The sequence below is a fragment of the Mobula hypostoma genome, chromosome 4 (genome assembly GCF_963921235.1).
Source record: "Mobula hypostoma chromosome 4, sMobHyp1.1, whole genome shotgun sequence".
NCBI classification, from domain to species: Eukaryota; Metazoa; Chordata; class Chondrichthyes; order Myliobatiformes; family Myliobatidae; genus Mobula; species Mobula hypostoma.
Genome location: NC_086100.1, coordinates 92,810,739 through 92,837,672, shown reverse-complemented (window position 1 = coordinate 92,837,672; position 26,934 = coordinate 92,810,739). Strand labels below are relative to the sequence as shown.

The 26,934-nt window shown below is 44.4% G+C and overlaps 1 protein-coding gene across 3 annotated transcripts in view; it reads left to right on the top strand.

Annotated features, from left to right (window-relative positions):
- Window positions 1-24,314, top strand: part of LOC134345461 (solute carrier organic anion transporter family member 2A1-like) — a 321,454-nt gene extending 297,140 nt beyond the window's left edge. For 2 of the 3 annotated variants that reach the window (XM_063046160.1, XM_063046159.1), the window contains one exon: window positions 16,004-24,314. In XM_063046160.1, the coding sequence (XP_062902230.1) occupies window positions 16,004-16,112 (109 nt within the window). In that variant the 3' untranslated portion in view covers window positions 16,113-24,314. The remainder of the gene's footprint in view (window positions 1-16,003) is intronic. The other variant, XR_010017703.1, reaches the window with a different exon arrangement.
- Window positions 24,315-26,934: the final 2,620 nt, after the last annotated feature.

The window sequence follows — 26,934 nt, the reverse complement described above, 5'->3', positions numbered from 1 at the left end:
CCCTGTGGCACACCACTAGTCACAGGCCTCTACCCTGAGAAGCAATCCTCTGCTACCACTCTTCGGCTTCTTCCATTGAGCCAATGTCTAATCCAATTTATCACCTCTCCGTGTATACCTAGTGACTGAATTTTCCTAACTAACCTCCCATGTGGGACCTTGTCACAGGCCTTACTGAAGTCCATGTAGACAACATCCACTGCCTTCCCTTCATCCACTTTCCTGGTAACCTCCTTGAAAAACTCCAATAGATTGGTCAAACATGACCTACCACGCACAAAGCCATGTTGACTCTCCCTAATAAGTCCCTGTCTATCCAAGTGCTTGTAGATTCTGTCTCTTAGTACTACCTCCAATAACTTACCCACTACCGATGTCAAACTTACCGGCCTATAATTTCCCGGATTACTTTCCGATCCTTTTTTAAACAACGGAACAACATGAGCCATTCTCCAATCCTCCGGCACCTCACCCGTAGACACGGACATTTTAAATATATCTGCCAGGGCCCCCGCAATTTCAACACTAGTTTCCTTCAAGGTCCGAGGGAATACTCTGTCCGGTCCTGGGGATTTATCCACTTTAATTTGCCTCAAGATAGCAAGCATCTCCTCCTTTTCAATCAGTTTCCATGATCTCACTACTGGTTTCCCTTAATTCCATAGACTTCATGCCAATTTCCTTAGTAAATACAGACACAAAAAACCCATTTAAGATCTCCCCCATTTCTTTTGGTTCCGCACATAGCTGACCACTTTGATCTTCACGAGGACCAATCTTATCCCTTACAATCCTTTTACTTTTAATATACCTGTAAAAGCTCTTTGGATTATCCTTCACTTTGACTGCCAAGGCAACCTCATGTCTTCTTTTAGCCCTCCTGATTTCTTTCTTAAGTATTTTCTTGCACATTTTATGCTCCTCAAGCACCTTATTTACTCCCTGTTTCCCATACATGTCATACAACTCTCTCTTCTTCTTTATCAGAGTTGCAATATCCCTTGAGAACCGAGGTTCCTTATTCCTATTCACTTTGCCTATTCTTGACAGGAACATACAAGCTCTGCACTCTCAAAATTTCTCCTTTGAAGGCTTCCCAGTTACCGATCACATCCTTGCCAGAGAATAACCTGTCCCAATCCATGCTTTTTAGATCCTTCCTCAATTCTTCAGATTTGATCTTCTTCCAGTTTAGAACCTCAACCCTCGGACCAGATCTATCTTTATCCATGATCAAGTTGAAACTAATGGTGTTATGATCACTGGAAACAAAGTGCTCCCCTACACACACTTCCATCACTTGTCCTAACTTGTTTCCTAATAGGAGATCTAGTATTGCATCCCCTCTAGTTAGTACTTCTATATATTGATTTAGAAAACTTTCCTGAACACATTTCACAAACTCTAACCCATCTAGACCCCTAACAGTATGGGAGTCCCAATCAATATGTGGAAAATTAAAATCCCCTACCACCACAACTTTATGTTTCCTGCAGTTGCCTGCTATCTCTCTGCAGATTTGGTCCTCCAATTCTCGCTGACTATTGGGTGGTCTATTATACAACCCCACTAATGTGGTCATACCTTTCCTGTTTCTCAGCTCCACACATAAGGACTCAGTAGACAAGCCCTCTAATATTCCTGCCTGAGCACTGCTGTAATATTTTCCCTGACAAGCAACGCTACCACCCCCTCCCCCCACCTTTCATTCCTCTGCCTCTATCACATCTGAAACATCAGAACCCTGGAATATTAAGCTGCCAGTCCTGCCCCTCCTGTAGCCAAGTTTCACTAATTGCTATAACGTCACAATTCTTTGATGAAGGAGGACTTCTCCTTCGTTCTGGAATGAAAAGCCTCACTCTGAGAGCAGATGTGGTGGAGATGGAGGAACTGAGTGAAGGGGATGGCATTTTTACAAGTACAAGGGTAGAAAGAGCTATAGTCCAGGTTGCTGTGAGAATCAGTGGGTTTGTAAAAGATATCAGTAGATAAACTGTCCCCAGAGATGGAGATAGAGAGATCAAGAAAGGAGAGGGAGATGTCGGAAATAGACCAGGTAAATTTGAGGGCAGGGTGGAAGTTGGAGGCAAATTTGATGAAGTTGACGAGCTTAGCATGGGTGTAGGAAGCAGCCACCAATGGAGTTGTCGATGTACCATAGGAAGAGTTGGGGAGCGATACCATTGTAGGTTTGGAACATGCACTGTTCCACGTAGTCAACAAAAAGGCAGGCATAGCTGGGACCTGTCTGAGTGCCCACGGCTATACCTTTGGTTTGAAGGAGGAGTCAAATGAAAAATCATTGAGAATGAGGACCAGTTCCACCAGACAGAGGAGAGTGATAATGGAGGGGAACTGGTTGAGTCTGTTGTCCAGAAAGAAGTGGACAGCTTTAAGGTGTTGCTGATGGGGTATGGAAGTATATGGGGATTGGACATACATGGTGAAAATGAGATGATCAGGGCCAGGGAACTCATTGAAAAGATCAAGAGTGTGTGAAGTGTCATAGATATAGTGTGTCAATGCACCTTCACGTGGTGACACACCAAACAAGCTCAGTTCTGACGTCCTTAAGCCCGTGCCACACGAACTTTTTTGTCACCAGTTTCTGCGATGCTCTCCGGCCCAGGTGTAAAACCACATTGGAAATGTGCCACTGTCCGCTCACTGGCGCAACCAGCCTGGGTCGCCCTGTTGACATATCACACAGTAGTGAAACACTGTCACCAAAAGCAACATCCACCAATTTCAACCCTGTTTCTGCCGAACACAGCGCCTACATGCTTGGGTCTGAAACCTGGTCTGCCACCATCTGAGCATATTCCACGTCCAACTGAACAGCACCAGTGAAGGACCGGGATAGGCAGTCAGCCACGAGGTTACACTTCCCCATGACATGCTGGATGTCCGTGGTGAACTCTGGAATAAAAGAATGATGGTGCTGCTGTCAAGCAGACCAAGGTTCAGAGACCTTAGTCACGGCGAATCTTAGGGGCTTATGATCCACAAGAGCCGTAAAAGTACAGCCTTCTAGGAGAAAACGAAATGGCACATTGCCAAGTAAAGGCTGAGAAGCTCATGGTCAAACATGCTGTACTTGCGCTCGCAGGGACGAAGCTGACAGCTAAAAAAGGCAAGAGGCTACCAAACGCCATTGACCAACTGCACATGCACCACGCCAACCATGCAATCTAACACATCGGCATGTCTGGGAGAGGTTGCGCTAGCAATGTTGCATTGGACAATGCCTGCTTAGTGTCCGAGAATACTTTGGACCATTCCTCCGTCAAGTCCGTGACGTGCTTGGCCGCTTTGCCCTTAACGGCCTCTTAGAGGGGGCACATGAGCTGAGCTGCTTTGGGGACAAAACAGTGATAAAAGTTCACCATGCCCAAAACTCCTGCAGGGCCTTAACGATGACGAGCCAAGGGAAATGCTTAATGGCCTCAGCTTTAGCCGGCAGGGGAACTGCCCCGATGCATTGACGCAGTGTCCAAGGAAATCGACCACGGACAGTCCAAACTGGCACTTCACCGGGTTGACGATAAGACCGTGCTGACTAAGGTGTTTTAAAAGGGTTCTCAAGTGTAAGAGAGTTTGTCCCTAGAAGAGCTGGTCTCCAAAATGTCATCTAGGATCTAGGTAAACAAACAGGAATGGCACATCCCTGAGAACACTGTCCATGAGGCGCTGAGAGATCTAGGTCGCATTCTTCAGCATTTGAAGGAACTCAAGCAAATCAAACAGTGTAGTAACAGCGGTTTTAGGAATGTCACTCAGGTGGACAGGTGACCACTGCGAACAAGGTCCACTTTCCCTACCACGTGGACAGAGAAATCCTGGATGTGCGAGACTGGGTATCGGTCAGGGGTCGTGGTGCCATTGAAGCAGCAGTAATTGCCACATGGACACCCCCCACACCCCCCCCCCCCGGGTTTTTGCACGATGCGGAGAGGGGAAGCCCATGGACTGTTGATCCGCCTGATGATGCCCAGGCGCTCCATAGCGTCAGTCTCAGCCTTGGTGATGGCTAGCTTCTCGGGGTCAAGGCACCTGGCATGGGCGTGAACGGGTGGGCCTGTGGTGAAGATGTGGTGTTCCACCCCGTGTTTAGCGGTGGAGGAGGAGAAGCTGGCTCTGTCAGGTCCGGGAACTCAGCGAGGAGGCAGAGGAAGTCATTGGAGGTGTAAAGGGTGCTGGACAACTTTCAAGTGCCAGTGGTGCTGAGTTTGCCAGAGAGGGAGTAGAAAGTTTCTGCATTGATGAGGCACCGGAGAAGGAGTAGAAAGTCTCTGCATTGATAAATCGCTGGTTCTGGACATCAACGAGAAGACTGTTGGTGCGGAGGAAGTTGGCCCTCAACAGGGGCGTAGACTTCACCGCCAACACAAAATTCCAGCGGAACTTCTGCCCACCGAAGCACAACGCCATCTCACGCTTACCAAAAATCTGGATGGTGCTGCCATTCGCAGCCTCGAGAGCCAGTCCGTATTCTCAGCTCATATGTCCAATTTAGATGCGGGCAGGATGCTCATCTGAACACTCATATCACAGAGGAAACAATGCCTGGAAACAAGAGTCTGTAATGAACAACAAACTGCCTGACTTGCTGACGCCCATAGCAGCTCACAGGCGCTGGTCATTCCATTTCCTGGCTCCTTGAACCCGCAGGGTGAGCAGTACTTCTTAGCTCTCAGTCCAAACCTCGCGTGGTAGAAACACAGGGTAGGAGACCATCGTTCAGCCACGGCAATTGTCTCATGTTCAGGTGGCGGCGAGGAGGCGAAGTCATCCAGCTGCATGGTTGCACAGGCCCTCTTGGTAATGGAAAACACCTTGTCAGCTTCTCTCATTAGAGCCCTGAGGTCTTTGAGGGGACAGCCAGCCAAAGGCGACTGCACCTCACCTGGTAGTTGTTGCAGGGTAAGCTCTCTGAAGATGAAACACGGCTGATGTCCACCAAGGAGGGACAGCATGTGGTCCATCAACTCCGACGGCTTGCGGTCACCTAAGCCAGGCAGTGTGAGGAGCCAACAGGTGCACTCTGACTCGGAAAGTTTGAAAGTCTCTAGAACGAGTTGCTTAACAGTCTTGTACCTGCCAACTTCTGGGGTGTGCTGTAGGATGCTCAACACCCTGGTCACTGTAGAGCCGTCTAACACTGTAACAACGTAGTAATATCTTGTGTCGTCTTGCGAGGTTCTTCGCACTGCGAACTGGGCCTCTGCCTGTGCAAACCAAATGGCAGGACGTACCTGCCATGAATTCAGGAAGCTTGACAGCAACGGTGTTTGCAGTCATGATTGTAAAATGAGTGAAATCACTCCAGAATTGTCCGGAGGAGCATCGGGGTTACCAGTGTAGGCGTGTCGACACAAATCGACATGAATGTAATTACTTCTAATGTACACTTTATTCCCTCAGCAAACAAATGGTGACATCGTGTATATATCAGGAAAAAACCCGCCCCCAAAACGTAATAGCGTACAACGTAACACGTAACATACATGGCAAACTTAACTCTTAACAGTCAGGGTGAATTCTGCCTAATGAAATTAAGGAGTCCCTACTTATTCATTCAACAGCCATTCTTGCTCTTGTGACACCCAAGTTTCTGTAACAGCCACAACAACACCCTTGCTCCTGATACTTCTTGCATTGAATTAGACATTCTTCAACCCATGCTATTGACTGCAATTTAGTCCTATCAACTGGCTATCCTTACTTACAGTCTCACTGCATGTTGTATCTACCTATACTTGCAGAGGACGTATCTGCCCATCTTCCGTCCTTTCACTCCGGTTTGCATTCCCCTGACAAATGAGTTTGAACTCTACCCAACAGCACTAGCAAATCTGCCTACAAGGATATTGGTCCCACTTAAGGTCAGGTCATGCCTTCCCCACAAGAGATCCCAACAATCCACAAACTGAAACCCTGCCTCCTGTAACCACTTCCTCAGTCACACATCCATCTCCCAAATTATCCCATCCTTATACTCACTGGAGTGTGGCGCAGACAACAATCAAGTGATTACTACTCTTGTCCAACTTTTTAGCTTCTTCCCTAGCTCCCTATATTCTCCCTTCAGGACCTTATCTGTTTTCTCATCTTTGTCATTGGTAACAACACGTACCACGGCTTCTGATGCTCACCCTCCCCTTTTAGAATGCTGTGGACCTAATCTGAGACATCCCTGACCCAAGCACCTGGGAGGCAACATGCCATCTGCATGTCTCTTTCACGTCCACAGAATCTCTTGTCTGCTACCCAACTATTAACTCCTCTATCACCACTGCATTGATCTTCTTCCCTCTTCCCCTCTGAGACATAGAGCCAAACTCAGTGACAAGCATGTAGTCAGTGAAGCTTTCTGCTGATAGGTTGCCCTTCTACAATAGTATTTAAGAAAGAAGGAAGGCAGCAGAAAGGAAATTTTGGACCAGGTAGCCTGACATCAGTGGTTGGGAAGATGTTGAAGTTAATTGTTAAGGACAAGGTTATGGTATACTTGGTAACACAGAACAAGATAGGACATAGTCAACATAGTTTCCTTAAGGGAAAATCTTGCCTGATGAACCTGTTGGAATTCTTTGAGACGATTACAAGCATTATAGATAAAGGGGATGCAGTGGATGTTGTATATTCGGACTTTCAGAAGAACTTTGACAAGGTACCACACATGAGACTGTTTACCAAGTTAAGAGCCCATGGTATTACAGGAAAGTTAATAACATGATTAGAGCATTGGCTGATTGGTAGGAGGCAGTGAGTGGGAATAAAAGGATCCTTTTCTGGTTTGCTGCCAGTGACTAGTGGTGTTCCACAGGGGTCGGTATTGGGACCGGTTCTTTTTATGCTGTGTATCAATGACTTAGATGATGTAATAGGTGGCTTTGTTGCTAAGTTTGCAGATGATACAAAGATTGGTGGAGGGGCAGACAGAGTTGAAGAAACAGGTAGGCTGAAGAAGGACTTAGACAGAGTAGGAGAATAGGCAAAAAAGTGGCAAATGAAATACAATATTGGAAAATGCATGGTCATTCGCTTTGGTAGTAGAAATAAATGTGAAGTCTATTTTCTAAATGGGGAGCAATTCCAAAAATCTGAGATGCAAAGGGACTTGGGAGTCCTTGTGCAGAACATCCTAAAGGTTAACTTGCAGGTAGAGTCGGCAGTGAGGAAGGCAAATGCAATGTTAGCTTTCATTTCAAAAGGTTTAGAATAAAAGAGCAAGGATATGATGCTGAGGCTTTATAAGGCTCTGGTGAGGCCTCTCCTTGAGTATTGTGAACAGTTTTGGGCTCCTCATCTAAAAGATGTGCTGGCACTAGAGAGGGTTCAGAGGAAGTTCACAAAGATGATTCTGGGAATGCAAGGGGTATCATACAAGGAATGTTTAATAGCTCTAGGTCTGTACTGTCATAAGGAGGTGGCTGGGAACGGACCCAAGTGCAAGACACAGACACTGAAGTACTAGGGACAGGACTAGGATACAGGGTGAGGGCTAGGACATGGACACGAAAACCGGGAATGGAACAGGACTGGACAAGAGAGCTAGGAGCCCGGGCTTGGACTCTGAGCCAGAGACAGGACGAGGACCTAGAACCTGGGTCTTGCCTCCGGCTCGGACCCCAGAACTAGGCAAGGATGTGACTAGGCTGGCAGACAGGATGAGGCTGGAGTCTTAAGACTTGAGACGAGGCTGGAGACCAGAGCCTTGAGGCGAGGCTGGAGACCAGAGCCTTGAGGCGAGGCTGGAGACCAGAGCCTTGAGGCGAGGCTGGAGATCAGAGCCTTTGAGGTTTTGAAGCTCCTCCTGGTCAGGGCGTGGTACTCCTGGGCAGGGCACGGTACTCCACCCGACGGAGGCAAGGGACAGGAAGGGACAGAACCAACCGTAGGTAATGGCAAGATGGCCTGGCTTACCCGGCGGAGGCAAGGGACAGGAAGGGACAGAACCCACCACAGGGTAACGGCAGGACGGCCTGACTTACCCGGCGGAGGCAAAGGACAGGAAGGGAGCTAGGTACAGGGTGGCTCCAAGACAAGACTTCAGGCGAGATGAGGTGAGAGTTACCAGCAAGACAAGGCAAGGCTTCAGGCAATGCAAGGCGAGACAAGAACTTCAGGCAAGGTGAGAGTTACCAGCAAGACAAGGCAAGGCTTCAGGCAATGGAAGGCGAGACAACTTCAGGCGAGGCGAGAGCCGCAAGACAAAGTAAGGCTTCAGGCGAGGAAACAGAAGGCAAGGGAAGGGATACAAGGAGTTAGGACAAGAAAAATCCTGCAGCCATGCCCTGGTCTCTGTAGGTATTTATGTAGCTAGCCCCAACGAGAATCAGCTGCCTCAATTAGTGCTCAACAGGAACAGAAACAGGGTAGACAGGAAAACCTGGAACAAGGGTCGATGGACCGGACCGTGAACTGGAATGCGGACTTCACTGACTGTACCATGACATGTACTTGTTAGAATCTAGAAGGATAAGGGGGAATCTCATTGAAACGTTACGAATGTTGAAAAACCCAGATAGAGTAAAAAGGATGTTTCCTATGCTGAGGGAGTCTAGGACAAGAGGAGACAGCATCAGGATAGAGGAGTGTCCATTTAAAACAGAGATGCTGAGAAATATATTTCGCTAGAGGGTGGTGAATTTGTGGGATTTATACCACATGCTGCTGTGGAGGCCAGGTCATTGGGTATATTTAAGGCAGAGCTTAGTAAGTTCAGAGGTTGCAGGGAGAAGGCCAGGGACTGGGGTTGAGGAGAGGAAAAAAGAATCAGCCATGATTGAATGGTGGAGCAGAATCAAGGGGCCAAATGGCCTTATTCTGTTCCTTTGTCTTATGGTCTTATATCCAAAGAGGTATGCCTGTTATTGAGCGGATTTACAAAGAACATAGAACAATACAGCACAGGAACAGGCCATTTGGCCCACAATGTTGTGCCAAACCAGCTAAAAACAAATCAAAAACATCCACCACGCTAATCCCTCCTACCTACACCATGTCCATATTCCTCCATCTTCCTTACATACAGGGAAGGTGGGACCTGTTCTGGCGGGACAGTTTACATCTTAACTGGAGGGGGACAAATATTCTTGCAGGTAGGTTTGCTAGAGAGGCTCCAGTGGATTTAAACTAGATACAAGGGGGGAGGGGAACCAGAGTATAGGAACAGATGTAGGGGAGAAGGAAGAAAAAGGAGGTGGTAAAGTTGTTTGCACCGTTATTGATAAACAGAGAGTAAGAGATGAAAAATTCCTCAAATGCATTTATTTTAATGCTAGGAGCATTGTAAGAAAAGTGGATGAGCTTACAGCATGGATTAATACCTGGAAGTATGATGTTTTAGCTATTAGTGAAACATGGTTGCTGGAGGGGTGTGATTGGCAACTAAATATTCCTGGATTTCGTTGCTTCAGGTGTGATAGAATCAGAGGGACAAGAGGGAGAGGTGTTGCATTGTTTGTCAGAGGAAATATTACAGCGGTGCTCTGGCAGGATAGATAAGAGGGCTCATCTAGGGAGGCTATTTGGGTGGAATTGAGGAATGGGAAAGGTGGGAAAGGTAACACTTATAGGGATGTATTATAGACCACCTAATGGGGAGCGAGAATTGGAAGAGCAAATTTGTAAGGAGATAGCAGATATTTGTAGAAAGCACAAGGTTGTGATTGTGGGAGATTTTAATTTTCCACACATAGACTAGGAAGCCCATACTGTAAAAGGGCTGGATGGTTTGGAGTTTTTAAAATGTGTGCCGGATAGTTTTTTTGCAGCAATACATAGAGGTACCAACTAGAGAGGGGGCAGTGTTGAATCTCCTATTAGGGAATGAGATAGGTCAGGTGACGGAGCTATGTGTTGGGGAGCACTTCAGGTCCAGTGATCACAATGCCATTAGTTTCAATATAATTATGGAGAAGGATACGTCTGGACCCAGGGTTGAGATTTTTGATTGGAGAAAGGCTAACTTTAAGGAGATGCGAAAGGATTTAGAAGGAGTGGATTGGGACAATTTGTTTTATGGGAAGGATGTAATAGAGAAATGGAGGTCATTTAAAGGTGAAATTTTGAGGGTACAGTATCTTTATGTTCTGGTTAGGTTGAAAGGAAAGGTTAAAAGTTTGAGAAAACCATGGTTTTCAAGGGATATTGGAAACTCGGTTCGGAAAAAGAGAGGTATCTACAATAAATATAGGCAGCATGGAGTAAATGAGGTGCTTGAGGAATATAAAGAATGTAAAAAGAAGATACGAGGTTGCTTTGGCAAGTAAGGTGAAAATAAATCCAAAGGATTTCTACAGTTATATTAATAGCAAAAGGATAGTGAGGGATAATATTGGTCCCTTAGAGAAGCAGAGTGGACAGCTGTGTGTGGAGCCAAAAGAGCTGGGGGGGATTTTGAACAATTTCTTTTCTTCGGTATGCACCAAGGAGAAGGATATTCAATTGTGTAAGGTAAGGGAAACAGGTAGGGAAGTTATGGAAACTATGATGATTAAAGAAGAGGAAGTATTGGCACTTTTAAGGAATATAAAAGTGGATAAGTCTCCGGGTCCTGACAGAATATTCAGTAGGACCTTGAGAGAAGTTAGTGTAGAAATAGCAGGAGCTCTGACAGAAATATTTCAAATGTCATTAGAAACAGGGATGGTGCCAGAGGATTGGCGTATTGCTCATGTTGTTCCATTGTTTAAAAAGGGTTCTAAGAATAAAACTAGCAATTAAGTTTGATGTCAGTGGTGGGTAAGTTAATGGAAAGTATTCTTAGAGATGGTATGTATAATTATCTGGATAGACAGGGTCTGATTAGGAACAGTCAACATGGATTTGTGCGTGGAAGGTCATGTTTGACAAATCATATTGAATTTTTTGAAGAGGTTACTAGAATAGGTGACGAGGGTAAAACGGTGGATATTGTCTCTATGGACTTCAGTAAGGCCTTTGACAAGGTTCCACACGGAAGGTTAGCCAGGAAGGTTCAATCGTTAGGTATTAATATTGAAGTAGTAAAATGGATTCAACAGTGGCTGGATGGGAGACACCAGAGAGTAGTGGTGGATAACTATTTGTCTGGTTGGAGGCCAGTGACTAGTGGTGTGCCTCGGGGATCTGTACTGGGTCCAGTGTTGTTTGTCATATACATTAATGATCTACATGATTCGGTGGTAAATTGGATTAGTAAGTATGCAGATGATACTAAGATAGGTGGCGTTGTGGATAATGAAATAGGCTTTCAAAGCTTGCAGAGAGATTTAGGCCAGTTAGAAGAGTGGGCTGAAAGATGGCAGATGGAGTTTAATGCTGATAAGTGTGAGGTGCTACATTTTGGTAGGTCTAATCAAAATAGGACATACATGATAAATGGTAGGGCATTGAAGAATGCAGGAGAACAGAGGGATCTAGGAATAATGGTGCATAGTTCCCTGAAGGTGGAATCTCATGTGGATAGGGTGGTGAAGAAAGCTTTTGGTATGCTGGCCTTTATAAATCAGAGCATTGAGTATAGGAGTTGGGATGTAATGTTAAAATTGTACAAGGTATTGGTAAGGCCAAATTTGGACTATTGTGTACAGTTCTGGTCACCAAATTATAGGAAAGATGTCAACAAAATAGAGAGAGTGCAGAGAAGATTTACTAGAATGTTACCTGGGTTTCAGCACCTAAGTTACAGAGAAAGGTTGAAGAAGTTAGGTCTTTATTCTTTGGAACGTAGAAGGTTGAGGGGGGACTTGATAGAGGTATTTAAAATTATGAGAGGGATAGAGTTGCTGTGGATAGACTTTTTCCATTGAGAGTAGGGGAGAATCAAACAAGAGGACGTAAGTAACCAACCAACAGGAATTCTGCAGATGCTGGAAATTCAATTAACACACATAAAAATTGCTGGTCAACGCAGCAGGCCAGGCAGCATCTCTAGGAAGAGGTGCAGTCGACGTTTCAGGCCGAGACCCTTCGTCAGGACTAACTGAAGGAAGAGTGAGTAAGGGATTTGAAAGTTGGAGGGGAAGGGGGAGATCCAAAATGATAGGAGAAGACAGGAGGGGGAGGGATGGAGCCAAGAGCTGGACAGGTGATAGGCAAAAGGGATACAAGAGGACCATGGGACAGGAGGTCCGGGAAGAAAGACAGGGGGGGGGGACCCAGAGGATGGGCAAGGGGTATATTCAGAGGGACAGAGGGAGAAAAAGGAGAGTGAGAGAAAGAATGTGTGTATAAAAATAAGTAACAGATGGGGTACGAGGGGGAGGTGGGGCATTAGCGGAAGTTAGAGAAGTCGATATTCATGCCATCAGGTTGGAGGCTACCCAGGCGGAATATAAGGTGACACATAAAAGTTGCTGGTGAACGCAGCAGGCCAGGCAGCATCTCTAGGAAGAGATCTCCCAGTGGCCACACATTTTAATTCCACATCCCATTCCCATTCTGACATGTCTATCCATGGCCTCCTCTACTGTAAAGATGAAGCCACACTCAGGTTGGAGGAACAACACCTTATATTCTGTCTGGGTAGCCTCCAACCTGATGGCATGAACATCGACTTCTCTAACTTCCGCTAATGCCCCACCTCCCCCTCGTACCCCATCTGTTACTTATTTTTATACACACATTCTTTCTCTCACTCTCTTTTTTCTCCCTCTGTCCCTCTGAATATACCCCTTGCCCATCCTCTGGGTCCCCCCCCCTTGTCTTTCTTCTCGGACTTCCCTCCCTCAGCCCCCAGCACTCCAAAGAAAGCAGTCCAAGTTTATCCAGCCTCTTGTGGTAGTACACGCCCTCTACATAGTCAGCATCCTGCATCCTGCACCCTGTCTAAACTTAGCTTTTTTCATATACTGGGCAACCAGAACTGTATGCAATACTCCAGATGTGGCCTAACTCGAGCTTTATAAAGTTGTAACATAACCTCTTGACTTTTGAACTTAATGCTTTAACTAATAAAAGCAAGCATTTAATATGCCTTCTTAACCACCTTATCAACCTGTGTAGCCACTTTCAAGGAGCTATGAACTTGGACCCCAGATCTGTCTCCTCAGCAACACTTAAGGATCTTGTCCTTAACAGTGTACTGTCTCCTTGCACTTGCCCTACCAAGGTGCAGCACCTCATATTTTTCTGGGTTAAACTCTATCTGCCATTTCTCTGTCCATATCTGCAACTGATCTATACCATGCTGTATTCTTTGCTAGTCTTCTGCATTACCACAACTCCACCAATCTTGGTATCATTCACAAATTTCCAAACTCACCCATCTATATTTCATCTAGGTTATTTATATACTGTACTTTTCCTTTTTGTTCTTCACTAAATTCATCACCTCTCTGGTTATCCAAGGTTCTCTTATCTTTCCATCCCCTTCCTTCCTTGTAACAGGAACATACCTTTTCTGTACTCTGCGCATTTGATCTTTAAACGCCTTCCACATGCCTGATACGAACTTGCTAAAGAAAAGGTGTTCCCAATTAACGCTTCTCAGTTCCTGCCTAATGCCCTCGTAATTTGCCCAACTCCAATTTAAAACTCTCCCACAAGATCCAGAAAGACTTTGACAAGGTGCCCCAGGTGAGGCTGCTAGACTAGATAAGTGCCCATGGTGTTACTAGGAAGCTATTGGCATTAATAGAAGATTGTCTGGCAGAAGGGAAAGAATGGGAAGAAAGAGGGCCTTTTCCGTTAGACTGCTGGTGTTTTTCAGGAGTCGGTGTTGGGTCTGCTATTTTTTGTGTTAATAATTTGGATGATGGAAACGATTTTTTGGCCAAGTTTTGTGCATAATACAAAGGTAGGCAAAATATTCTGAGCATTTTTGTGCTCTATATCTAAAGAATGATGTACTAGTGTTGGAGAGGGTATAGAGGAGGTTTCTGAGAATGAAATGGTCAACGTTTGAAGAGTTTGATGGCTCTGGGCCTATATTTACTGGAGTTTCATAGGGTGAGGCGCCAATGATTTGATTGAAACTATGAGTTATTGGAAACCTGTACATGGAGTGGAGAGAATCATGAGAGAGTTTAAGACCAGAGGGCAGTCTCAGAATACAAGGACATCCCTTTAGAATTGAGATGAGGAGGAATTTCTTTAGCCAGAGGATGGTGAATCAGTGGAATTAACTATCTTTCTACTTTACAAGACATCTAAATTGTTCACTTTCTTAATACTGATGATCTTGTTCATACCCTTGAACTTCATCTTCTGGTCTCTAAGTGGACCTTATCAGTGGACTCGAGTACTCTCGAAAAGGGACTGGTCTGTTTGCCTATACTTGGCATATGCTTCCTTTTGTTTTATCATTAGACCTTCCACATTCATTGCCATCCATGGTTCCTAATCTTGTGATGTGTTCCTAATACCCTTACTGGAACATCTTTTAAAGATTCTCATTAGATGTTGTTTTGTCTGCAAGCATCTGCTCCGAAAGTACTTTTACCAAGCCGTCTCTTGGTAACACCAGTTCTTGAGAACCACAATTATGTTCATTGTTTCCATAGTGTATAACACTTGGCCAGTTCCATATCCTAAGATAAAGTCTGGTCTGTTTGTTTCTCTATCTTGGAACCACTTAACAAATTTAGCCTCCAAAATACCCTTGGTACTTATGCAATCTTCTTCAATATTTGGAAAATTAAAATTTCATACTACAAAAACTCAATTACTGTTCCTCACCTGACACACTGTGACTGAGTTTCCAACACCACTGAGCTGCTCTAGTTTAAACCCTTCCCAGTAGAGCGAGCAAAGCTCCTTACATAGATATTTAAAAACGCAAACAACAGGCCTGACGAAGGGTCTCGGCCTGAAACATCGACTACACCTCTTCCTAGAGATGCTGCCTGGCCTGCTGTGTTCACCAGCAACTTTGATGTGTGTTACATAGATATTGGTTCCTCTTCCAGTTCATGTCAGCATGGAAACAGGCTCTTCAGCCTAAATGTCCAAGTGTTTTTTTTTAATATTCTTAATCTACCTGCCTTAACCACATCCTCTGGCAGTTTATCCCATATCCAGCCTAACCTCTGTGTAACTTAAAAAAATAATTTGCCCATCAATTTTGTATTAAATCCCTCCTCTCTCAACTTCATCCATTCTTTGATTCCCCAACTCTCAGAAAAAATCTGCACTTGATCTATGGCCCTCACATCTCTACAAAATCACTCCTAATTTTCCCACGCTCCAATGAAAAAATGTTCAACTTACTCTACCTCTCTCCATAATGTAGTCTCTTGAGTCCTGGCAACATTCTCATAATTTTTTTTGTACTGTTTCCAGCTTAATGGCATCAGTCCTATGGCAAGGAACCAAAACTGAACACTGTTTTGCAACTTCACCAATGTCCAGTACAACTGTACATTACATCCCAGCTTCTATACCGATGCCCTGACTGACGAAGGCCTGCATGCTAAAAGCCTTTGCTACCACCTTGCCTAAGTGTAGCACCACTTTCAGAGAACCATTGATTTGTTTTCCTAGATCCCACCTTCTGTGTAACCAATTCATATGGAGGTCCCACTTTGCACAGAAACTATCCCAATGATCCAATCTGAACCCCTCCATCGCCACATATTCATCTCTATTTCCACCCTCACTATCATGTGGCACAATAAGTAAACTCAAGATTATGACATTAGAAAACCTGCTTTTTAATCTCTGAAACTCTGCAGGAACATGCCTCTTTCTGCTGATGTTATTAGTATCACATATAATGTGATGGAAAGGATGAATTTTTTCATACAGAGACAGAAGGTGGTTGAAACCCAGAACTCACAGCCTGAATGCATAATGGATGCAGGTTCTCTCAATAATTGAGTATTTTGATGTTCACTGGAAACGCCAAGATATAGAAAGCAACAGGCTGAATGCTTCTAAATGAGATTAGCATAGAAAGATACCTGATCACCAACATGGATACAGTGGCCCAGTTACTGTGCTGTATGATCTAACATAGATGATTATGCATTTATAAAGGATTACATCTTTTTGTATTTCTGTTCCACAGGTACTTAGGTCTACAAGTTGGATATACTATCCTTGGTGTACTGATTTTATTGATGACGGGATGGAAAGTGAGAAAGATTGGTGGCCAGCAGAACACAAAATCAGTGTAAAGTTTTACAGATTTAGTGGCACATTAATCACTTGACAAATTAACCAACTTCTTTTATTTGTATCCACATTATTTCCTCAGAATAATGAGCAGAATATTCAATCCTCATCGACAAGACCAACAAATGAGTGCTTTTATCTTGAGTTTCAAATTACAAATGTTTGAGAGCTGACCTTGCTCTGTTTTTAGTATTCTGTCTGCATGTATTAACTCTAACAGTATATACGTGTTTCAATTAATTATTTCAATGAACATAATAAATTGGCATATTAATTTATTGTCACATGCTGAGGTACAGTGAAGAACTTTTTTTTTTGTCACCCCTTAGAGTAGGTCATCTCATTACAACAGGCCATTGAGGTGTACAATAACAATGCAGAATAAATTTAGTTAGAGAAAGTGCAGTGCAGGTAGACAATAAGAGCAAGGCCCTAATATTGTCGGCTGTGAGGTCAAGAGTCCATCTTAATGTGCTGGTCTTACAACAGCAGGACAGAAGCTGTCCTTAATCCTTATGGTATGTGCTTTCAGGTTCTTGTATCTTCTGCACGATAAAAGTGGAGATGAGGTGGTGTGGAAAGGAGGATGTATAGAAAAGAGACAACCTAATCAAAAAATATAAATATGAATGGATACAATTAATCAAATTAGCCTTAGTTCCTTAATTTAATGGACTGCCAGGACTACACTGGACCTGCCAAGATGAGAGGCAACAGCATGATTCAGGGTTTCAGGAGCAACTGGCCTGAGACTCAGTAGAATCAGGTGATGTTACTGGAGAAGAAGCCTTAATGGTAGAGATGGCAAGTCATTTCCTTGTCAGATCTAACAAGGAAGCCATGAAATGCCTTCCCAGAGACGTCTGCGAAAAGGACATAGATGTTGATTGGTAAACAAAGTTTGCAATAACAACAAAAGACATCTTTCAGTCTTGCTCCTGTGAAGTCAGAGGAGAGTTCTGCTCATCCAATAGCAGCTGTCGGGTAATGAAGAGGTCAAGAGAAAGGTGTTGCTAAGTAAAACTGGCTGCCATTACTGCTGGATATATAAACTAATTGGATTAAAATATAGGTTAGCTGATTAGTAAATTTACAGACAACACAAAAATTAGCAACTGAAGGTTGCCAAAGGATTTAGCATTTCAATTGAAAATACCATTGGAAAAATGGAAGGTGTAGTTTAATCTGGACATGCGTGAAGTGTTGCACTTGGAAGGTCGAGTGAAAGGAAAGTATGCAGTAAATGGCAGGAATCTTAAGGGCACTGATGCACAGAGGGTTCTTGGGGTTCAAATACATAACACCACAGTAGCAACACAAGAAGATCTAGTGGTAAAGGTGTACAGCAGTCTTGCCTTCATCGGGGCATTGAGTATAAAAATTGAGAAATTATATTGTAGTTGTGTAAAACTTTGGTCAGGCTGCATTACAGGAAAGATGTTGAGACTTTGGAGAGGGTTCTTAAAAGGTTTACCAGGATATAACCTGGATTACAGTGTATTTGCTCTAAGAAGATGTTGGAACAAATAGCAAGTCCTACAAATTGTGATGTTAAAATGAATTGTAATTTTGTTATATTTATTGTCTTGGAAATAGATATTGGTCAGGGCACCTGTGGTGACTTTCCAACTCCTCTTCAAAAAAAAGCTGTAGGGTCTTTTCTGTCACCTGGGAAAATAGAGGACCTCAGTTTATTATCTTTTCTGAATGTCAGCACCTCTGGCATGAAAATAAAGAGAATAGGTGGAGAAAGAAGTTGGGGAGACTGATGTAGGGGTTACGGATTGGAGTATTGTGGGAGGATGGAGGAAAGATGGTTTGAAAGAGCTTAGAAGAATGTAACCATGAATTCAGTTCCAGTTTGTTGTCATGGGTATATATCCAGGGTATAAATGCAATGAAAATTAGTTTTTTTTTGCAGCAGCAGCATTGTACATTACAAACACAAGTTACTTAAAACTTAAATTAAGATAAATTAAACAAAGTTAACACAGCAAAATAAACAAAGCCAAACAATGACCAAAACGCAAATTGAAGGAAACATAATGAGGTAGATTTATGGTTTTCAGGGTAGTTCTAGAACACGGGACTTTGTCAAAGGCCTTGATAAAATCCATGTAGAACTACATTGCTTTCATCAACTTCTCCACTATTGATGCAAGGCTAACCAGCCTATAATTTCTCACCTTTATTCTTACAGCCTTTCTTAAACAACAGAACATTAGCTATCTTCCAATCCCTTGGCACCTCACCTGTTGCAAAGGATGTTTTAGATTATCTCTGCTGGGCCCCTGTAATTTCTGTGCCAGCCACCCACAAGATCCAAGGGAACACCTTGAACACCTGGGGATTTATCCAAGCTAACTTCCCTCAAGACAGCAAACCCTTGCTCCTCTGTAATCTGGAGAGTCCATATACCTCACTGCTGTACTGCCTCACTTCGACAGAGTGCATGCATCTCCTGAGTAAATACAGGTGCAAAACATCTATTTACGATCTCCCACATCTCTTTTGGCTTCATGCATAAATGACCACGCTGATCTTCAAGAGGACCAACTTTGTCTCTTGCGAGCCTTTTCCTCTTTATATACCTTTAGAAGCCCTTGAGATTGTCCTTCATTTTGCCTGCTAGAGCAACCTCATGATTTCTTTTAGCCCTGCTGATTTCCTTCTTTAGTGTTCTCTTGCAGTTCTTATACTCCTTAAGTAATATCATTTGTTCCTTATTGTCCATAACCTGCTATGCGCCTCCTCCTCCTTAACCAGGGCCTTAATTTCTCTCAAAAACCAAGGTTCCCTAAACCTGTTCAGGAAGGATGTAATAGTGAAATAGGGGTCATTTAAAGGTGAAATTTTGAGAGTACAGTATCTTTATATTCCTGTTAGATTGAAAGGAAAGGTTAAAAGTTTGAGAGAGCCATGGTTTTCAACAGATATTGGAAACTTGGTTTGGAAAAAAAGAGAGATCTACAATAAATATAGAGAGCATGGAGTAAATGAGGTGCTCAAGGAATATAAAGTATGTAAAAAGAATCTTAAGAAAGAAATTAGAAAAGCTAAAAGAAGATATGAGGTTGCTTTGGCAAGTAAGGTGAAAATAAATCCCAAGGGTTTCTACCATTATATAAATAGCAAAAGGATAGTGAGGGATAAAATTGGTCCCTTAGAAAATCAGAGTGGACGGCTATGTGTGGGGCCAAAAGAGATGGGGGGAGATTCTTAATTTATTTTCTTTGGTATTCACTAAGGAAAAGGATATTGAATTCTGTAAGATAAGGGAAACGGGTAGGGAAGTTATGGAAACTATGATGATTAAAGAAGAAGAAGTACTGGAGCTTTTAAGGAATATAAAAGTGGATAAGTCTCCTGGTCCTGACAGAATATTCCCTAGAACATTGAGGGAAGTTAGTGTGGAAATAGCAGGGGCTCTGACAGAAATATTTCAAATGTCATTAGAAACGGGGATGGTGCCAGAGGATTGGCATATTGCTCATGTCGTTCCATTGTTTAAAAAGGGTTCCAAGAGTATATCTAGCAATTATCGGCCTGTGACTTTGGCGTCAGTGGTAGGTAAATTGATGGAAAGTATTCTTAGAGATGGTGTATATAATTATCTGGATAGATAGGGTCTGATTAGGAACAGTCAACATGGATCTGTGCGTGGAAGGTCATGTTTGACAAACCTTATTGAATTTTTTGAACAGGTTACTAGGAAAGTTGACGAGGGTAAAGCAGTGGATGTTGTCTATATGGACTTCAGTAAGGCCTTTAACAAGGTCCCACATGGAAGGTTGGTTAGGAAGGTTCAATTGTTAGGTATTAATATTGAAGTAGTAAAATGGATTCAGCAGTGGCTGGATGGGAGATGCCAGAGAGTGGTGGTGGAAAACTGTTTGTCAGATTGGAGGCCGGTGACTAGTGGTGTGCCTCAGGGATCTGTACTGGGTCCAGTGTTATTTGTCATATACATCTGGATGGTGGGGTGGTAAACTGGATGAGTAAGTATGCAGATGATTCTAAGATAGGTGGAGTTGTGGATAATGAAGTAGGTTTTCATAGCTTGCAGAGAGATTTAGGCCAGTTAGAAGAGTGGGCTGAAAGATGGCAGATGTAGTTTAATGCTGATTGGACTAATCAAAATAGGACATAAATGGTAGGGCATTGAAGAATGCAGTAGAACAGAGGGATTTAGGAATAATGGTGCATAGTTCTCTGAAGGTGGAATCTCATGTGGATAGGGTGGTTAAGAAAGCTTTTGGTATGCTGGCCTTTATAAATCAGAGTATTGAGTATAGAAGTTGGGATGTAATGTTGAAATTGTACAAGGCATTGGTGAGGCCAAATTTTGGAGTATTGTGTACAGTTTTGGTCACCAAATTACAGGAAAGATGTCAACAAAATAGAGAGAGTACAGAGAAGGTTTACTAGAATGTTACCTGGGTTTCATCACCTAAGTTACAGAGAAAGGTTGAACAAGTTGGGTCTTTATTCTTTGGAACGTAGAAGGTTGAGGGGGGACTTGATAGAGGTATTTAAAATTATGAGAGGTGACATGGATAGGCTTTTTCCATTGAGAGTGGGGGGGGTTCAAACAAGAGGACATGAGTTGTGAGTTAAAGGGCAAAAGTTTAGGGGTAACATGAGGGGGAACTTCTTTACTCAGAGAGTGGAACTGTGTGGAACGAGATTCCAGCAGAAGTGGTTGAGGCAGGTTCGATGTTGTCATTTAAAGTTAAACTGGACAGTTCTATGGACAGGACAGCAATGGAGGGTTATGAGCTGAGTGCAGGTCGGTGGGACTAGGTGAGAGTAAGAGTTCGGCACGGACTAGAAGGGCCGAGATGGCCTGTTTCCGTGCTGTAATTGTTATATGGTTATATGTTTGTACCCTCAATTTCACCTTTGAAAGCATCCTACTTATCAAGTAACCATTGCCAGTCCACACTTGTCAGATCCTTTCTGATTGGCCCTCTCCAATTTAGAATCTCAACCGAGGGACCAGAACTATGCTTCTCCGTACTAATATTAATGGCATTATGATCACAAGAGGCAAAGTGTTCCCCTAAACAAACTTCTAACATCTGACCTGTCTTATGATTGCAGGAGGGGCAGGACTAGCAGCTCAATATTTGGGGATTCCTTTGCTTAAGACACAACAGAACAAGTGATTAAAGGAGGAGGGGTGGCATTACTAGTCAGGGAAAATGTCACGGCAGTGCTCAGTCAGGACAGACTGGAGAACTGTGGGAGGTAAGTGCAGAAATTGCCGGGGCCCTATCAGAGATATTTAAATCATCCTTGGCAACAAGTGATTGGGGAATAGCCAATGTTCCGCTGTTTAAGAAAGGCTCTAATTGTAAACCAGGAAATTATAGGCCAGTGAGTCTGACTTTGATAGTGGGGATCTTTTTGGAAGGTATTCCAAGGCACTGGAAATATAAGTACTTGGATAGACACGGACTGATTGAGGATAATCAGCATGGCCACATGCATGGTAGATCATGTCTAACCAATCTTATAAAATTTTTCAAGGAAGTTACCAGAAAAGTGAATGAAGGCAAGGCAATGAATGTTGTCTGTATTGATTTTAGCAAGGCATTTGACAGGATCCCACATGGGAGGTTGGTTACTCGACATTCAAGATGAGGTAATAATTTCGTTTAGTTATTGGCTTTGTGGGTGAAGCCAGAGAATGCTAGTAATTGTTTGCCTCTCTGACTGGAGTCCTGTGACGAGTGGAGTGCCGCAGGGATACGTGCTGTTTCCGTTGTTTGTTGTTGAAGCGTGGATGAAATTACCGGAGAGACAGAGTCACTGGTAGATACAAAGCAGCTTCTTTATTTGACACAACAAGGTACAGCAGGCATCTCATAGAAACATAGAAACATAGAAAATAGGTGCAGGAGTAGGCCATTCGGCCCTTCGAGCCTGCACCGCCATTTATTATGATCATGGCTGATCATCCAACTCAGAACCCCACCCCAGCCTTCCCTCCATACCCCCTGACCCCCGTAGCCACAAGGGCCATATCTAACTCCCTCTTAAATACAGCCAATGAACTGGCCTCAACTGTTTCCTGTGGCAGAGAATTCCACAGATTCACCACTCTCTGTGTGAAGAAGTTTTTCCTAATCTCGGTCCTAAAAGGCTTCCCCTCTATCCTCAAACTGTGACCCCTCGTTCTGGACTTCCCCAACATCGGGAACAATCTTCCTGCATCTAGCCTGTCCAATCCCTTTAGGATCTTATACGTTTCAATCAGATCCCCCCTCAATCTTCTAAATTCCAACGAGTACAAGCCCAGTTCATCCAGTCTTTCTTCATATGAAAGTCCTGCCATCCCAGGAATCAATCTGGTGAACCTTCTTTGTGCTCCCTCTATGGCAAAGATGTCTTTCCTCAGATTAGGGGACCAAAACTGCACACAATACTCCAGGTGTGGTCTCACCAAGGCCTTGTACAACTGCAGTAGTACCTCCCTGCTCCTGTACTCGAATCCTCTCGCTATAAATGCCAGCATACCATTTGCCTTTTTCACCGCCTGCTGTACCTGCATGTCCACTTTCAATGACTGGTGTATAATGACACCCAGGTCTCGTTGCACCTCCCCTTTTCCTAATCGGCCACCATTCAGTTAATAATCTGTTTTCCTATTTTTGCCACCAAAGTGGATAACTTCACATTTATCCACATTAAATTGCATCTGCCATGAATTTGCCCACTCACCCAACCTATCCAAGTCACCCTGCATCCTCTTAGCATCCTCCTCACTGCTAACACTGCCACCCAGCTTCGTGTCATCCGCAAACTTGGAGATGCTGCATTTAATTCCCTCATCCAAGTCATTAATATATATTGTAAACAACTGGGGTCCCAGCACTGAGCCTTGCAGTACCCCACTAGTCACTGCCTGCCATTCTGAAAAGGTCCCGTTTATTCCCACTCTTTGCTTCCTGTCTGCTAACCAATTCTCCACCCACACCAATACCTTACCCCCAATACCGTGTGCTTTAAGTTTGCACACTAATCTCCTGTGTGGGACCTTAAGGTCTGTTAGCTCAATGTGGGCTCGATATTTATATGCTAAACACAAAGGCAATCACTACTTAAAAGTTATAGACAATGCATAGACAATGCTTCCTATTGAAGCTACATACAAAATATCACCCCATCCCTTCCTCCCGACGCCAACATGTCTGGGTTGGTATCCACAGCCTTTAGAAATGTAAGTTAAGTCTACAATACATTTATTTGGCATTTCCCGTGCTAACATAGAAGATAATTAATATTTATAATGTATAGGTGATACTGCCTTCGAAACTACAGCATCAGGTCAAACTACCAGAAGCATCTGGTATTCACACCTTTTAGGAATCCCATTGTGGCGGACTCAATCCACAGTCCTTTGTCAAACAGTTAAAATAGAAGTCTGGTGACCAAAGTCTTTTAAGTGTAAACAAATCATCTACCCAAAAAGAAATCCACTCTAGCATTTGTCATCTACAGCAATGTTCTGCAGGCCTATGACTAATGGAATTTAATGTAGATGTAGGGTTCTCAGTCATACTAGACAGGCTGTTAACTGTTAATCGCTTATTACCAAAATGGCTTCTCATACTGTTAACTGCTGAGCAAGGGGTTCTCTGTAACAGCAATGTTTGGGTTACACAATGTGATAATGGAAACTGTATTCATTTGTTAGCCAACGGAAGTCATGTTCTGTTATCTTGTATATGTGTGCTGAGTTGAGGAGCGCGGGCTTTTTCGGGAGGCAAGCAGAGAGGATGGACATGTGAGGAACGGACAGTGGTTCCAGGGCGGTGAATACCGGACCTCGGTGGTTCGGAGAGTGGCCGGAGTCTCGAAAGGACGTTGTGGATGGAATCGGAGGCATGAGCTCCAGCGTATTAAAATATTACGTTACTTATGTGGCGCCTTTTCTTTTAGTTGTTGGTACTAACCCAACACCAAAATTTGCTATAAATTATAATTCTTTATTCGCACTTTGTATATTGTTTCATATTTGTGTCGTGGCTGATCATTGGGCAACTCACACCTTATCCGCACCAAAGCATCTGCACTGTTTGGCGGGGTCAACGGCTGTTCACCCTAGGCAACGGGAGTCAGTGGGGCAAGGACCATTACATTTGGGGCCTCGTTCCGCGGATTTGAATTCTGTCAGAGTAAGGGGTAATTTGCTCGGGTTAAATTGAAAGGGATGGACGTGGATAAGATCGAACTTTGGTGTGAGATCGAGGACGTCCCGGTTACTCATGCCTGCGTATTAAGTGGGGTGTATATACATACCCCGGATGATGTGTTAATTCGATGTTTGAGTACGGTCAGAGCTATTGGTAAGGTTGAGATCGTAAGCAGAAAGATTGGTAAAACGGGGGACTCGGCCTTTGCACGAGAAATTCTGCAGACGCTGGAAATTCAAGCAACACACATCAAAGTTGCTGGTGAATGCAGCAGTCCAGGCAGCATCTCTAGGAAGAGGTGCAGTTGACGTTTCAGGGCGAGAACCTTCGTCAGGACTAACTGAAGAAAGAGCTAGTAAGAGATTTAAAAGTGGGAGGGGGAGGGAGAGATCCAAAATGATAGGAGAAGACAGGAGGGGGAGGGATGGAGCTAAGAGCTGGACTGGTGATTGGCAAAAGGGATATGAGAGGATCATGGGACAGGAGGCCCAGGGAGAAGGAAAAGGGGGAGGGGGGGAAACCCAGAGGATGGGCAAGGGGTATAGTCAGAGGGACAGAGGGAAAAAAAGGAGAGAGAGAGAGAGAAAGAATGTGTGTATATAAATAACGGATTGGGTATGAGGGGGAGGTGGCGCATTAGTGGAAGTTAGAGAAGTCAGTGGTCATGCCATCAGGTTGGAGGCTACCCAGATGAAATATAAGGTGTTGTTCCTCCAACCTGAGTGTGGCTTAATCTTTACAGTAGAGGAGGCCGTGGATAGACATGTCAGAATGGGAATGGGATGTGGAATTAAAATGTGTGGCCACTAGGAGATCAATTAAAATCTGTGGCCACTGGGATATCATCCCACCACTAAGCACATCTTTCCCTCCCCCCCCCTCTGCTTTCCGCAGGGATCACTCCCTACGTGACTCCCTTGTCCATTTGTCCCCCCCATCCCGCCCCACTGATCTCCCTCCTGGCACTTATCCTTGTAGGCGGAACAAGTGCTACACATGCCCTTACACTTCCTCCCTTACCACCATTCAGGGCCCCAGACAGTCCTTCCAGGTGAGGCGACACTTCACCTGTGAGTCGGCTGGGGTGATATACTGCGTCCGGTGCTCCCGATGTGGCCTATATATTGACGAGACTTGACGCAGACTGGGAGATCGTTTTGCTGAACACCTACGCTCTGCCCGCCAGAGAAAGAAGGATCTCCCAGTGGCCACACATTTTAATTCCACATCCTATTCCCATTCTGATATGTCTATCCACGGCCTCCTCTACTGTAAAGATTAAGCCACAGTCAGGTTGAAGGAACAACACCTTATATTCCGTCTGGGTAGCCTCCAACCTGATGGCATGAACATTGACTTCTCTAACTTCCACTAATGCCCCACCTCCCCCTCGTACCCCATCCATTATTTATATATACACATTCTTTCTCTCTCTCCTTTTTCTCCCTCTGTCCCTCTGACTATACCCCTTGCCCATCCTCTGGGTTTTTCCCCCCTCCCCCTTTTCCTTCTCCCTGGGCCTCCTGTCCCATGATCCTCTCATAGTCTTTTTGCCAATCAACTGTCAAACTCTTAGCTCCATCCCTCCCCCTCCTGTCTTCTCCTATCATTTTGGATCTCTCCCTTCCCCCTCCCACTTTTAAATCTCTTACTAGCTCTTTCTTCAGTTAGTCCTGACGAAGGGTCTCGGCCTGAAACGTCAACTGTACCTCTTCCTGGAGTTGCTGCCTGGCCTGCTGCGTTCACCAGCAACTTTGACTAAGCCTTTGTGCTGATACAGACGGGTGCTGACATCAAGGAATTGAGACTACCCCAGTCTATCTGTGACGTAGGTGAGGCCGGGCCATGGGGTGTGAACACTGTCACGGAGGAAGGGTTTGAAGAGACACCAGAGGAGTTGCCCGAAGCTAGGGGCGGAAATTTTAGAGAGTGGGTCCAATCGTTTTTGAGGTATGAAGGAAGGGGGTGATCAGATTTGGAGAATGTAATTAGTTCTCATTCCCCACGGAAGGGGGAGGGCTCTGAGTTGGCCTCAGCCATTAACTCTTTGGTGCACCAGGTGGTGAGTCCGCGACAGAAGTTAAGAATTTTCTCAGGGAAGTCCCCAACCCTGACGGGGAGGATGATTACGAGTCCTGGGTAGAATATACCTCCCAGTTGCTAGGTGAGTGGCAGTGTTCTGAGGTGGAGAAGCGGCAAAGATGTGGAAGACGTGCGGCAGCATTTGGGCAAGTTGAAGGAGACTGAGATCATCACGGAGTCATGAAGCCCCTATGCGTCTCCTATCGTAGTGGCCCGGAAGAAGAATGGGAAGGTTCATATGTGTGTGGACTATAGAACACTGAACAGGCGCATGGTCCCCCGGGTGGAAGATGTGCTGACCTGTCTGAGTGGGGCGAAGTGGTTTAGCGTGCTGGATTTGAGGAGTGGGTATTACCAGATCCCGATGAGTGAGGCCGATAAGGAGAAGATGGCCTTCATTTGCCTTTTGGGCTTTTACCAGTTCGAACATATCAGGGGTCCCTGCCACCTTCCAGAGGATCATGGAGAAGACAGTGGGGGATATGAACCCACATGAAGTGCTGGTATATTTGGATGACCTCCTAGTATTTGGATCCACCTT